At 43.2% G+C, this 16,138-nt stretch overlaps 1 protein-coding gene across 3 annotated transcripts in view; it reads left to right on the forward strand.

Moving 5' to 3' along the window:
• HEATR5B (HEAT repeat containing 5B) overlaps nt 1-16,138 on the forward strand; it is a 62,789-nt gene that overhangs the window by 38,450 nt on the left and 8,201 nt on the right. For all 3 annotated transcript variants that reach the window (XM_058164486.1, XM_058164490.1, XM_058164498.1), the window contains 5 exons: nt 1,786-1,967; nt 3,186-3,254; nt 3,672-3,851; nt 13,446-13,686; nt 15,243-15,500. In XM_058164486.1, coding sequence (XP_058020469.1) covers nt 1,786-1,967; nt 3,186-3,254; nt 3,672-3,851; nt 13,446-13,686; nt 15,243-15,500 — 930 coding nt within the window. The remainder of the gene's footprint in view (nt 1-1,785; nt 1,968-3,185; nt 3,255-3,671; nt 3,852-13,445; nt 13,687-15,242; nt 15,501-16,138) is intronic.

A 16,138-nucleotide genomic window follows, 5' to 3' on the forward strand; every position in this document is an offset into this window, starting at 1 on the left:
TTTTTAGCAGTTGCTGCACACTGCTGGCTCATATCTAAATGGTTGTCCATTAGGACTCCAAGATCCCTCTCACAGGTACTACTATTGAGCAAGCTACCACATATACGGTACCTGTGCATTTTGGGTTTTTTGCCTAAATGTAGAACCTTACTTTTTTCACTGTTGAATTTCATTTTGTTAGATTGCGCCCAATGTTCAAGTCTGTCAAGATCCTTCTGTAACTTGAGCCTATCTTCTGGAGTGTTGGCTATTCCTGCCAGCTTGGTGTCATCTGCAAATTTGATGAGTTCCCCATCTATCCCCTTGTCCAAGTCATAGTGACCATTCGAAGTTACAATGGCACTGAAAAAAGTGATTTATGACCATTTTCCCCACTTATAATCCTTTGCAGCATCCCCATGGCTATGTGAGTAAAATTCAGATGCTTGGCAACTGATTCATATTTATGATGGTTGCAGTGTCCCAGAGACATGTGATCCCGTTTTGCGACCTTCAGACAAGCAGAGTCAATGGGCAAAACAGATTCACTTAACAACCATATTACTAATTTAACAATTGCAGTGATTCACTTAACAAACATGGTGAGAATTTTGGGCTCGATTGTGGTTGTAAGTTGAGGACTAACTGTATGTGCTGCCTATTTAGATTTGTTTTTCTACAACTGAAATTTATGTTTTGCTCCTTAATACTCTCACGTTCACTTTTGAATACTGTTCTTATATCATTCCTTCCTGCTTTTGTTCACATTTTAAACATATCTCAGACCATGGTTTATTGTAAAGCTGTTCATCATAGTTTCCTTAGTCGGGTGTAATGCAAAATATAGTCAATTCGACTGTGAAATCTTAAATGTAAGGAAGATGAAAGTGGTGGTACAAAGACGAACAAATCATTTTCAGCAGGCTATCATTGTGAGCTTTTCAGAATCATCTGAATGACCAATGTGCTTAAAAGTTGGGACACCACACTTAAAATTTGCAGATATTTCTGTTGATATACGTATCTTATAAAACAAGACACTGAATGTCATTTTTGTTAGAGATTTTAGAGACTGAGTGTTAAATGGGGCAAGTTATTTATATCCAGTGATGATTTTTCCTTAATAGAAGACACCTTATGTTTTCATAACTCATGCCATATAGTTTTTGCTGATGTTCCCTATATTTTTCTGTATTTCATCAGAAAACTGCCCCAGGGAAGCAATTTCCAATAAAATAAATCATCATCATTATAATACATGAATTCTGTATATGGATTTAGTCTTTTGAAACTGAATAAAAATGCATTTAATCTCTAACAGTTTATTGCAATTTAATATTGAAATAAGATAAAAATTTTAAAGATGCTAAATGCAATGAAAGCCACGATTGTAGGCTGTTTCATCTTTGTACTCTTTGAATAGTTCTGTTTTATGGTCTGAATTAAGCTTTTGTTTCAAAAATAATGTGCATTGTTCCCTTAACCAAATTAACCAATGGCTTGAATCTTAGAAGTGATCACATGCTCTTCTGTGAGTAATAGGTACTATGAGCTTGCTAACTATAGTTTAGATTTTTGCGGAACATGAGATGAACTCTGTGTCATTATTTCTTAAAATTCTTGTCTTGAGAAGAACAGTGCATACAATTGAGGTCCTGGAATTTGAAACAATATTTTTGCTCAGATTTTAAGGGGGCTTGGCTTTGCTAAAACTGGAGTAAATGCACAACTTATATTTTTCTGAATCAAAGCTGGCCAATTGTGAGTGACTTTTGAGATAAGTCCTTTTCTCATTTTTATTTTCAGATGACCTTCTAGTGCTTCATCTCTCGGATCTTATTCGCATGGCATTTATGGCTGCAACTGACCACAGCAATCAGCTGCGAATGGCTGGTCTCCAAACACTTGAAGACATTATCAAGAAATTTGCCGCAGTTCCTGAACCAGAGTTTCCAGGCCATGTAATTCTAGAACAGTATCAAGCTAACGTAAGATAATCTTTGGGTTTTATGCCAGTTTAAAATCATATGGGGAAAGCTATGTATCTCATCCCAGTATTGTTTATGTTGGGAGTTTTGAACTGCATACACCGATGCTTTTTGACAGTGGTCAATGGACAATGGTATATATACATGGAGTTCAGTCAAAGCTTTAGTCTTGATCTCATTTTATGAGGATTTGACTCTAAAATCAAGGTCAGGCATTTCTTCATAAATGTTTGGATTATTCCAAGAAAAAGTGTTCCCTAATTTATCTAAAGTTCATCAGTTAAAATGAATGAGATTTTGCTTGTTTTATTTTGCTGTGGGGAGGTACTGCATATATATTGTGTGTCTCAGAAAAAACACCATTAATTAATTCATCCATTTGAAGAAATATATAAAAATCTCATGATGTTTTCAGTTAGAACTGAAAAATTCTATGAGGTTTGGCAATTTTATGAGATTTTGACCATATTAAGAGTTGTTATTTTATATTGCATTATAATATGCCACATATTCAAAATGAATGTAATTGATTGTATTGCATGGGTCCATTAATACCTTCAGGGGGCATATAATGATTCCTGCTTTCCATTGTACACAGAAGCTTTCAGTTACGAAGTAGTGCTTCATATGAAGGTTGCGAGCTGATGCTCTAGACTCCTACAAATTTAAAATAATTACATTTTAAAATTCATAGTGTGGATTATTCATTCATATCTTTTGTTTCTTGTAAATACTTTTTAGAATTTAAAAGAACCTACAGAAGAATATCTGCTATTCTAAAGCTGTATCAAATAGCCATCTTGCTCTCTCCATCCTGTCCTAACAGTAGCTCTTTCTTTAATCACCTAACATGTTAATAAACTTGACTAGAATCTATTCAAATCACATGAAGTGTTCACTTCCTTTTTGACTGACATTAACATCATTGCTCATTACAGAAATGTTGGTATAAAGCAAAAAATAACAGTACTTTATGGATCTGTGTGCTTCTAAAATTGGATGTTGTTTCTCCGTGAAAATGACAGTTAATAGATGAAACAATAAACATAGAGCAGGGGTCTCCAACTTTGGCAACTTTAAGACTTGTGGACTCAACTCCCAGAATTCGTCAGCCAGCTTTGCTTAAAGTTGCCAAGGTTGGAGACCCCTGACACAGAGTATAGGAATTCCAATCTCGGTTGCTGAGATTTGAGATACTTTGCTTGCTTTCTTCTTTAGGTTGGGGCTGCCTTAAGACCGGCTTTCTCCCAGGATACCCCTTCAGATATAACTGCAAAAGCTTGCCAGGTACAAAGCATTAATGCAATTTCAAAAATTCAAAACACAATATATGGAAATGAGAGAGAAATTAACAACGAAGTTGACATATACCTCTAAAAATATATAGTATAAATATTGTTTCTGTACAATAGTTCTTAGAACATTATACTGAGAAAGCAATTCGTCTCTTTAAATTTTCTGATCATCTGTATCATTGTGCTATTTAACTATCTTTGAAGGTTTTTCAGATATGTACGTAGGGAGTTTCCCATTTTGATGTGAGAGGTATTCTTCCTGATTTTTCAAAAGGCAGGGGATAATTATTTGGATTAATCTCTCCTAGACAGTTTATTCTCGTTTCTTTTGTTTCAGCCTTTTCTGTCTTTCACTGAGATGAGATTTGAACTAATATGTTATTGGGTCCATGCGTTCATTGACTTTTAGGTATGCAGTGCTTGGATTGGAAGTGGCGTAGTAAGTGACCTTAATGACCTCCGCCGTGTTCACAACCTTCTGGTCTCTTCTTTGGACAAAGTACAAACAGGAAAAGGGTCTTCCAGCCAGCTGTATAGGGAGAGTGCCACTACAATGGAAAAACTGGCAGTCCTCAAAGCCTGGGCAGAGGTAAATGTTTAGCAATTACCATCTAGCAATTAGTTGGTCCAAGTTTCCTGTGGAATGAAGGATGCATTCAGTTCAAATACTCTGTAGTTCCCTGCTGTACCTCTCTTGATTTCATAGCATAGAAATGCAGCCAAAATTAGCTAATTAAAAAAATCACACTTGCTTGCTCTTATTATAAGCAATATCTTTTTTTTTTAGGTTTTAAGCCTAAAACAATTACTTGAGTGATACTTGGAAGATATTCAGCCTAGCTGAGTACTTCCACTGGCAGAATGGGAAGGAAGAAATCACCATTAGTTCTGAGCCTGTTCCATAGGGTTAGGTAACCCTCTGAAATAGTGATAGTGGTATTTGAGGTTGCAGGGAAAGAACGATTATTGTTTACAGTTGTGATTGTTTACTATTGTGATTCACACATAGGCTCTGTGTTAGCTCTCTCAATTTAAAAGCTTCTGCTTCTCTTCTAATTTGCTTCAATGAGATGTACTAGCTTCATCTATTTCTCCAGATGTCAGCTCAGTGGTGGGTTGCTACCAGTTCTACCTGGATCGGCGAACCGGTAGTGGCGGCTGCGGGCAGCTCCGCCCACCCGTGCCAAATGCTTCTCTGCATGCGCACACGAGCGAATCGGTAGCGAAGGGTTTTGCAACCCACTACTGTGTCAGCTGGTCAATGATTAGTTTTCAATGTGACATTACATTAGGAGTCAATATTTCTCAAGGCAGAAATGTCAGTTATGTCAACAATCAACAAGCAGCCTAGCTGCACAGAGTAGGTTTGAGCTTTCTAGCTACCTGGCATGTTCTTTCAGGAACATCAGATATTTTGAAAAACACTGTCTTTACTCAAGATACCATCATTCAGGCAAAGTTTGCTCTCATCACTGGAATTATGATAGGCACTACAGTTAGGTCTCATCCAGACAACAGTAAGATCACTCAAACTGATAACTTGCATGTTAGTGCAGTTCCCTAGAACCTAGTGACTATATGTCATTTTGTGCCTTCTTTTATAGCAGCTATGCACATTTTTATAGTAAAATAAGGCAATGTATTGGCTGGCTTCCTGAGGCACTGGCAGTGACAATGCACAAATGGAAACGTCATGCTTTAGTCCTAGCCATCTGCTTCTTACTGGGGTACACTAATAATACAACTCATAATAGTACATAATTCTTCTACGCATGTGCGGGATGGCGACGTCCTGAGAATCATGCAGGCGGTGGGGCGGCGTTTTTTCCGGCCGCGATGCCTTGGATGCCTTGGATGCCTTGGATGCGGCTTTTGAGCTATCTGTGCTCGCCGCCTCGTAGTACATCTTTCCGGCAGCCGAAAGGAGATCTTTGGGGTCTTGCTAGACCCTCGGCTGCCGGGAACGAGGCTGGAGATGCGGGCGAGCGGAGGACGGTTGCCGGTGGCCATTTTGGTTGGGCGCGGAGCACGGCGCCCACTGGAAAGGGCCGGATTGCGGTTTTGCGGCCCGGCGGCCGCTTAGGACATTGGAGGCCGTTCAGGACATTGGCGAGCGACGTTGGCCAGCGGCAGTATCGTATAGCGGCATTGATACCATCAGCAGCTTAGATACCACTTGCGGCATTGATACCATCGGCGGCAACGGCAGATGGCGCTGGCCATTTTGGAGGGGCGCGGAGTGGCGCTCGTTAGAAATGGCCGGGTTGGATCGTGATTTGCTGCTGCCGGCTGCACTTGTCATCAGCGGCTGGAAGTTTGCCGCTTTGTCCTCCAGCGGCATTGTTTAGCGGTATGGTTATCTACGTTTCCATCCATCTGTTGGCAGTTATGGCCGCATTTGTCATCAGTAGCTGGTGGCTGGACTGTCTTCCATATCATTTCCAGCGGCACTGATACCAGCGGCGTTGGACACGGGTAGCTTATGCAGGCGGAATTTAGATTTTAGCTGACTTTTTATATATACCATCATTTGACATCTGCGGCTGAAAACTTTTTTCCTGCTCCCGGTATTTATGGCATCAATTTTGGACTGCCCGGACCGGATCATGGGCGACACCAGTGGGCAAAAACTTTTGCTGCACCCATTATGGGCGGCATTAAAGGGCGGAATCCATCAGCCAAACTCCATCTTGACTATTGCCCCTACTGGCCTTTAGGCCTTGGTATTGTGACTGTCCTGACTTTGTCCGTAGGCCGCGATACCATCAAACGGCTAGGGAATTACCTTTTTTCCCCACTGCTATTTAATTTCTTGCATGAAATATTCATCGGCTGACCTTCTCCGACTGCAAGGTTCCCCCGCCTCGCAGGAATGGCCCTCTGTGTTATCGAGGGCCTGCCTTAACGAGGGGTCTTGGGACCCGGAGAGGTGGCATGCAAGGAAGAAGAATCTTTGGGGTTTTGTACATAGGTTTTTTAATAAGGGTTTTTTAAAACGGGGGAGGGAAGCGATGGGGGGGGAAAACCCGTCGGGGAGGGTAAGTCCAGTCCTGGGGGTTATCCATGGCGTTTTATCTGGTCCGAGGGAGGGGGTGAGGGGTTCGTTCCAGGGTAGAGGTTGGTTCCATCTGTACGGTAAGTGGGAGGGGCAGATATGGTGGAAGCAAGGGGCCGTATCATTTCTCGGGAGCACGGACTTGCTGTTTAAAAGCGATAACGTGCTCCGGTCCCTCAGTTCTTACCCGTTCCCTCAGGGCCCAGGCCTCCGGCTGATGTTGTGCAATGCCAGGTCCGTGGTTAATAAGGCCCCCCTGATTTGTGATCATATTCGGGGGGAGTCCGCGGACTTTATGGGCATTACGGAGACCTGGCTGGGCGCAGAAGGGGGTGTGCCCCTGGTTGAACTGTGCCCGCTGGGTTTTCAGGCATTCCATCAGCCGAGGGCCCAGGGTAGGGGTGGCGGGGTGGCGGTTGTGATGAGAGAGAGTCTGGAACCGAAAGAGTCCACTGTGCCTCAGATAGCCGGTTGTGAATCCCTTCTTGTGAAGTGGGGTCATAAGAATCAGATGGGTTTGTTGATCGCGTACCTGGCTCCTTGCTACGTGACTACAGCCCTGCCTGAGCTGCTTGAGGTGCTTGCCGGGGTGGCGATTGAGATCCCCAGACTTTTGGTCATGGGGGACTTCAATCTGCCATCGGCCGGCTTGTCGTCGACGGTGGTTCAGGAGTTCCAGGCTTCCATGACGGCCTTGGACCTGATCCAAGTAACTGATGGCCCTACACACACGGGGGGGTCCACACTGGACTTGATTTATATCTCTGGACAGTGGTTTAATGATCTGGTATTAGGGGATTTAGTGACGATACCGGTGTCATGGACAGATCATTTTCTCCTCCGCCTAGACTTTCAGACCGCCGCTCACCACCGCAGGGAGACGGGCGTTGGTTCCGTCCCAGGCACCTGATGGACCCTGAGAGGTTCCTGACGGAGCTTGGGCCGTTTCCTGAGGATCTTGCCCACGGCACGACTGAAGAACTAGTTGCGGCCTGGGAACAGGCTGCGGCTGGGGCTTTGGACCGTGTCGTGCCTTTGCGGCCTCTGACCCGGCATAGATCTCAATTGGCTCCTTGGTTTTCTGAGCAGCTGAGAGAGATGAAACGCCGGAGAAGACGCCTAGAGAGTACCTGGAGGTCCAGCCGTTCCGAGGCTGATTGGACACTAGTTAGGCCTTTCTCGAAAGCCTACCTAGTGGCACTGAGGGTTCCTACGTTTCCACCCTCATTGCATCGGCAGATAACCGCCTGGCTGCCCTGTTTCGGGTGACCCGTTCCCTTCTACACCAGGGGGGACGGGATGACCCCTTGCAGGGACGTGCTGAGGAGTTTAGTGGTTATCTATACGATAAAATCACTCAGCTTCGGGATAGTTTGGACCGAGATTGTGATGATCCGGATGAGATGACTGAGACACGTCTTGTTGATGTTATTTGGGATGAGTTTGATTCTGTGGCTCCCGAGGACATGGACAGGCTGCTGGGGAGGTTACATGCCACTACATGTTTACTGGACCCGTGTCCCTCCTGGCTGGTGCTGGCCACTCAGGAGGTGACACGAGGCTGGCTCCGGGGAATTATAAATGCTTCTTTGTTGGAGGGGGTCTTTCCCGCCGCCTTGAAAGAGGCGGTGGTGAGACCCCTCCTTAAGAAGCCTTCCCTGGACCCAGCTATTTTGGGTAATTACCGTCCAGTCTCCAACCTTCGCTTTGTGGCGAAGGTTGTAGAGAGTGTGGTGGCATGGCAGCTTCCCCAATACCTGGATGAAGCCGTCTATCTGGACCCGTTCCAGTCCGGCTTCCGGTCCTGGTATAGCACGGAGACAGCTTTGGTCACGTTGGTGGATGACCTCTGGAGGGCCAGGGATAGGGGTTGTTCCTCTGCCCTGGTCCTGTTAGATCTTTCATCGGTTTTTGATACCATCGACCATGGTATCCTGCTGCGCCGGTTGGAGAGTTTGGGAGTGGGAGGCACCGTTTATCGGTGGTTCTCCTCCTATCTCTCTGACCGGTCGCAGACGGTGTTGACAGGAGGGCAGAGATCGACCGCGAGGTGCCTTACTTGTGGGGTGCCTCAGGGGTTGATTCTCTCGCCTCTCCTGTTCAACATCTACATGAAGCCGTTGTGTGAGGTCATCAGTGGCTTCGGGGTGAGTTATCAGCTGTACGCTGATGACACTCAGCTGTACTTTTCCACCCCGGGCCACCCCAACGAAGCTGTCGAAGTGCTGTCCCGTTGCCTGGAGGCCGTACGGGTCTGGATGGGGAGAAACAGACTCAGACTCAATCCATCCAAGACGGAGTGGCTGTGGATGCCGGCACCCCGGTACAGTCAGCTGCAACTGCGGCTGTCTGTTGGGGGCGAGTCACTGGCCCCAACAGAGAGGGTACGCAACTTGGGCGTTCTCCTGGATGGACGGCTGTCGTTTGAAGATCACTTGGTGGCCGTCTCCAGGAGAGCCTTTTACCAGGTTCGCCTGGTTCGCCAGTTGCGTCCCTTTCTGGACCGGGATGCCTTATGCACGGTCACTCATGCTCTCGTCACTTCTCGTCTGGATTATTGCAATGCTCTCTACATGGGGCTACCCCTGAAGTGCACTCGGAGACTCCAGTTAGTCCAGAATGCAGCTGCGCGGGTGATCGAGGGAGCTACACACTGCTCCCGGGTAACACCGCTCCTGCGCAGTCTGCACTGGCTAACTGTGGTCTTTCGGGTGCGCTTCAAGGTTCTGGTTACCACCTTCAAAGCACTCCATGGCTTAGGGCCCGGGTACTTATGGGACCGCCTGCTGTTTTTTTTTGTTTTTTTTTTACATTTATATCCCGCCCTTTTCCGAACACTCAGGGCGGCTTACAGTGTATAAGGCCTGTTACCTTATGCCTCCCATCGACCCGTACGCTCCCACAGAGAGGGTCTTCTCAGGGTGCCGTCCGCCAAGCAATGCCGGCTGGCAGCCCCCAGGGGAAGGGCCTTCTCTGTTGGAGCACCTACCCTCTGGAACGAACTTCCCCCCGGTTTGCGCCAAATATCTGACCTTCGGACCTTTCGTCGGGAATTAAAAACTTACTTATTCATCCAAGCAGGACTGATCTGATTTTTAAATTTTAAATTTTAACTTTTTGTAATTTTATATGGGTTATTTTAGGTTGGGTCAATTGACGGTTTTAATTCGGCCATTATTGAATATGTTTTTTAAATTGATATTTTAACTTTGTATACTTTATTGTTTTTATCTTTGGCTGTACACCGCCCTGAGTCCTTCGGGAGAAGGGCGGTATAAAAATTTAAATAAATAAATAAATAAATAATCAATAATCAATAATAAGCTCTGCACCATCTATGTTAACAATTATTCTCCCCTGTTTCAGCAGAAGTGGCCTTAGTTATTAATCTTTATAAAATAAGTTCTAGTTCCAGTGTCTCCAAAGTTTCTTGTATTTATTTCCTCTGTTTTTATGGATTCTGTGGATGCCACCAGATTCATTTAGGGCAGATTTCAAGCTATTCTATAGATGCTGCAAGATGATCTTAAACAGGAGGCCAACAGCATTTTCCATTACCAGTTTGGTTTAGTGATTAAGGCACTAGGGGAACTGTGAATTCTAGTTCCATCTTAGCCTTGAACGCCAGCCGGATGATCTTAGGTCAATCACTCTCTCTCTCTTAGCCCAACTCACCTCGCAGGGTTGTTGTTATGGGGGGGGGAAAGGGAGGAGGAAGGTGTGTTGGATATGTTAACCTCCTTGAGTTGTTTTGTTCTGTCCTCTCCCGGCCTCAGCCACGCGAGCTGGCTAAACGAGCCAGTAATTGAGTTCACGGCTGCTATCAGTCCTGGCAGGGAATCTGCAGCTGCCTGCCAAAGTCTCCCTTTTATCTTGGGGTTGCCAGGCAACCAGGAAGTCAGCAGTCCAGGCCGAATGTTCAGCTCAATTCTCCAAGAGTCAAAGAGTTCAGCTCACTTCTCCACGAATCAAATAGTTCAGCTCAATTTTTGCTCATCATGGAGCAGAAGAGCAGCCAGGGCTGCTTTTATACTCTGTGGGGTGTGGCTCCGTGACTCAGCACTTCCTAGGCCTGCCTGTTCTGTTTCCCTCCTCCAATACTCCCAACAAAGAGTCAGTCAAAGGCCTTCTCTTCTAATTTATTTACATAGATAAATGTCCTGGCCACGTCTTCCCATGGGCCTGCCAAGTCTCTGGAGATAACGAGGAAATTATAGATAAGGCCAGAATTACTCACGAATATATTCTTCTCTCCATTGATACAGTTTGCCCGCGCAAATTCACTGCTTTGTCCAAGACAAAAAACCAGGAAGTCCCGCCTCCTTTTTATAGTCTCTGCAGATGTTTAGTTTAGTTTAGTTATTCAAATTTGTATACCGCCCTATCTCCCTAGGGACTCAGGGCGGTTCACAGGCAGATAAAATACATATAAATACAAGATAAAATGTCTGTTAAAAAACTTATTGAATATAGCCCGATAATTAAAACAATATATATAATAAAACCCATTTAAAATCTAAATTTAAAAAACCTAGCCCAGCCCTGCGCAGACAAATAGATGTGTTTTAAGCTCGCGGCGGAAGGTTCGGAGGTCCGGGAGTTGACGAAGTCCTGGGGGGAGTTCGTTCCAGAGGGTGGGGGCCCCCACAGAGAAGGTCCTTCCCCTGGGTGTCGCCAGACGGCACTGCCTAGCCGACGGCACCCTGAGGAGTCCCTCTCTGTGAGAGCGCACGGGTCGGTGAGAGGTATTTGGTAGCAGCAGGCATGACACTGCATGACCATCATTCTTTGGCTTTGTCCCAACGCTTCCTCTGCTGTGCGCGCCGGTTACATCTGCACAGTCTTGCATCACTCCAAAACTGTTCTTGGGGCATTGCCAAATCAGAAGAAGGCTCGGGAGAATCAGGCCTTGCCGGCCCCTCCTCCTCCCTTTGGGTGGGTGCCATGGAGGGAGAGGGCCCAAGAGAAGCAGGCCTTGCCAGGTCTTCTGCCTCACTTTCTGAATCATCCGAGTCCAGGAGTCCGGGTCCAGGAACCTGAGTCACAACACTGCCCCACCTCTGCTTCTGTTGTTCCTGCCTCTCCTGCCTACGAAACCTAGAGTCCAGCCAGGCCTGATTGCCATCAGCTGGGTCTGGAGGTGTGGCCTGGGGGGGGAGAGAGTCAGGGGACGGAGGCCTCATTATCTCCTCCACCTGGCCTGCCTCTGGCTCCTGGAGCTGAGCCAGAGAAGCCGGTGCTCCAGAGGTTAGTCCTGATGGCCCTTCCCCCTCACTTGCCGAGTCACTTTCTGGCAGGGGGCCCGGCTCAGGGGCCGCAGACACAACATATTTGTAAAAAGAGTTAAGGTTGGATACAAATAAATAAATTACTCCCCAGAAAAATATTTGTCTCTCAGCTAGACTAGATCTGAATACCACAATTTGACTGACCATTTAGACGTGACTACTTTCAAATTTATGAATGGAGTTATGATCTTTCAGCTAAGGATCAATTCTGTGGCAATTTCAATAGCCCTAATAGATGGCTTTACTGTTTTTTCTTCACCCAATTATAAATCAGTTTTGGAAAAATTTAATCAAATTTGTTTCGCCATATAGTGTATCTCCTCTGCCTAAAAATTCTATCTAGTATTATCCAAGTTGGTGTTGCTCGTTAATCTCCAGAATATGATTTTTTCATTTTCTGACACGGCCTGACAGAGCTTAGCATAACATTTTGTCTATGTCCTTCATTCAGATGGACCTTAATTGATTTTTTCATAAGGACAAGATTGTTTTTTATGTAGATTTTTTTTTCTTTTGGCCCAAAGACAAGTCTGAATTTGTGCCATGTTTTTTTCAAATCCTATTGAGCAGTCCTTCCCAAATTCTTGATCCTGAGTGGCCTATATGGCATCTTGTGTTTCTTACAACTTATAGCCTCTATAAGGTGGTCATTTTCATAATTTAGTCACAGGAAAAGTATTTCATTTTATTTCTAACATTTTGCTAAATGACTCACAGCCACTGCCAGACTTCATTATGATCTAATTAACATCCATATTCTGCTCTTCAGAGTTGTTTAATGTGGATAGTTGATCTTAAACAGTTTTGGAAAAGTATAATGTTGCCTGAGTTCTACCTTTCCCCTTCTGATTGAAATCATCCATGTTTATTAGGCACTATCCATTGGATACACAGCTTCTGAAAGCTAACCTATGTCCTGTATTGCACACTTCACTTCCCCAGATTATATTAACATGCTAATCACCTGAATTGTATGTGTTATAGAGATTGCAATGAAGAATTGGTTACTGATTTTTTCAGTTAACTTTGGTTCTGTAAATTTCCAATCTGCTGTCCTCTACACTTAGGTTTGAACTTAGTTTATCTTCATGCTGATCCTTTAAAATTTGATCCCCCACTGGAGATCTTGAGAATTAAGAAAAAAGACAGCTGTGGCAGGGGAGACTCCTGCTTTTCTATAAAGTGTTTTATGGTATAATGTAGAGATCCCACCAAAATCCAAAGCTCTTTTAGGATTTTCTCTTACACATTTTCATTTAAAATTTCTAATACAGCTATTTTGAAAGTTATTTTTTTTAATTTCATGGTTGCAGAGCCTTTAAATTAAATTGTAAAATACTTTCATAATGCTTTAAGCCCATGTAAATTTCCTAAAAAATGTTAAAGTTGTTCATTTCTTCCACAGAATTTAATGGACACATAAAACACAATAATTGGGAGCTAGCATGATATGGTATGCAAAGTTTTTAAATGAAATACATTGCAGGTACAGACTTGCTGGCTGATCTTAGTTAACATTCTTATCTCAGCCTCTCTTCTCTGAAAATAAAACAGTCAAAATAATGAGCTATTTTCCTGGATTGTGGTGAGAATGAATATTGGAGGACTTGTAATTTGTCTGATGAAAAATGTGATTACTAAAATTTTCCTGTAATTCAATTGTATTTAGACATTTTCTTTACAGTATATATATTGGTACTAGTAAAACTAATTTAGATCACTACCTAAATTCTCTTTTTAAAGTAAGCAGAGTTCAGCATGTACTCTATTTAATGATATGCAAGTCATTTTTTATTATCTTTACACACTTAGTAATATGTTGCATGTGCTTTACCTAAAGGTATATGTTGTAGCTATGAAGATTAAAAAAGAAGCAGAGACCAAACCAAAGAAAGCAGCAAAAAATGGAGGAGATGATGACGATGACGATTATGGTGCAGTAGATGAGCTGCCACCAGATAGTCTGATAACCCTTGTTCAACCAGAGCTACCCACTCTTAGCCGTCTCTGGTTAGCTGCCCTCAAAGACTATGCTCTTTTGACATTACCAGCTGAATTTGCAAGTCAGCTTCCTCCAGACGGTAAGGGATAAATTTTATTCAGAATCCAGTTGCAAAGGTAAAAAGCAGAAAACTCAACATTATCCATTCATTTGCTCTGCTGTCCTTTCTGACGTGACAGAACATTGCAAAAATGCAAGGGTGCAATTACTTTTGGTCAAAGGCATTTGGGCGGAGAAGGAAGGTGCAGCAAAAATATCATTCCTACTTCCTTATAAACTGCTATTTACAAGTTAGTAAACTTAGCGCTTGCATGTATCAGCAGTATTTTTATACCATCTCTCTTTTAAATACATTGCTTTGAAATTCATTTTAATGCTGCCTTAATCTTCAAGTCCTGATGCATGAAGCAGTTTGGTAAACATAAGTGATGCCAATAGTTCAACTTTTCTGTTAATTTGACAACCGGTATGATATACTAGAATCATATTAAGCAGTTATGTTATGAATTATGTCTTTATATAAACTACAGATACTTGTTTTATATCACTGATGTGGCCAGATGTATTAGTAGCTATCATTTGATCAGCCACTGCTTGCCGTAAGACTTCTTCTCACAGCACTTGTTTTTGTAATGTATTTGTATTTGCTTCTTTTTTCCCCATGCTTAGTCACAGTGGAACTTGCTAGGTTATGGGGCTTTGTATGGCTTTTTTTGTGGTGCTTAGCCTTTTTCTTTGGGACAGCTCATTGGGCCTCATTTGTGCCTCATGGCTCATCCCATCTTCTTCATTCCAAATCTGTCTCTCACAATCTCAGTAAAGGGACTGCTTGATTTTTCTGCTGGCTGTTTGCAAACCACTTAGCAGTCAGAGCAAGCTTGAGAGGTCTGTGAACAGCCTTCCACTGTTGCAATTGAGAATTTGGTGCCATCAGCCTGCAGGCAACAGTTGCAGCCATTGGCACGATCCAGGCTCCACTGGATGCTACCACTGTTTGTAGATGGCTCACAGTTAACACTCTTGGACTCTGGTGCTGTCCTCGGTCATCTTGAGGAAACTGGAGAGCCAGCTTCCAATAATGGATTGAAATTGTGACAGAGTTACACAAGCCAGCATGAGCCATGTGGTGTGAAATGGCAAGTAACTCCATTGCCAATCAAGCAAGATACATTTGAGGAGAAAGCTGCTACACAAAAGCTTTGTGACTGGACTGACTTAGTGAAAATATTTACATATATACTGAAATAATAAATAAATAAATCTCTGATTATCTAAAGTGAGTGTGTGAACCACACAGAAGGGGTAACCCACCTGTATTGTAAAAATTCCCTTGACTTTGGCATGAGTCAACGGAACTGTGTAAATTTCTTGAGAACAAAATGATACTGTAGTGATTTCCCACTGCTGCCTTCCAGGGTATTTTTTGATAGCTAGTGTTATCTTATAAGCCTGATATTCATAACTATTTCCCATCCAAGAACTAAGGAGGTCCAGCTCTGTTTGTCTTCTGAATCCAGACAAGAGGAATCGGGTGTCTCTGGGTCTTGAGGGATATATTACAAGCATGTATTAAAATGATACTATAATTGTTATTGTCTCTATCCCTTCTTAAAATGCATTATGATTCTTTAACAGGTGGAGCATTTTACACTCCTGAGACTATTGATACAGCTAGACTGCATTATCGGAATTCATGGACCCCAATTTTACATGCAGTTGCACTATGGCTCAACAGTACAGGGTTTAATGCCTGTGAAACAACAGAACATGCCTCAGCAGCCACACCTCCACAAAAACATGCCACACCCATTATGTTAAACCCAGCATCAGAAACTCCACCTTCCACCAAAACTTTGCAAGAAATAAATAAAGATAGAATGCATTTGATTTTAGGTAATGCTTTTCAGTCCATTACAGAAGTCTGTACAACTTACAATCACAATAAAGCCCAAAATCTATGTTGCTAAGTGAGAAATTTGTTAAGTGAGTTTTACCCCATTTTGTGACTTATCTTGCCACATTTGTTAAGTGAATTACTGCAGTTGATGAATTAATAACACAGTTGTTAAGTGAATCTGGTTTCCCCATGATTTTACTTGTCAGAAAATTGCAAAAGGTGACCCCATGACCCCAGGGATTCTTTAACTGTCATAAATATGAGTCAGTTGTCAGGCATCCAAATTTAAATCACGTGACCATGTGGATGCGGCAATGGTCATAAATGTGAACAATGATCATAAATCACTTTTTTCAGCTTTGTTGTAACTTCGAACAATCACTAAGTGAACTGTTGTAAGTTGAGGACTACCTGTAATGCATCCGTTGTTTTATCACACATTACCAAATAACACGATTATTAGTCTTAGGTTTATGGCAGTACTAGAACAGAACCACTCTAGTTTCAAGAATACCCGGATCTTTCTTTGTACTGTGTGAAAACACAGCCTTGCTGAAACTAAAAACTCAAAATTTAATATTCAGCTTTTGCATGTAAAAACTATTAGGACCCGTACTACCTCTATGCTTTAAAA

This window comes from Ahaetulla prasina, chromosome 1, assembly GCF_028640845.1.
Source record: "Ahaetulla prasina isolate Xishuangbanna chromosome 1, ASM2864084v1, whole genome shotgun sequence".
Taxonomy (NCBI): domain Eukaryota; kingdom Metazoa; phylum Chordata; class Lepidosauria; order Squamata; family Colubridae; genus Ahaetulla; species Ahaetulla prasina.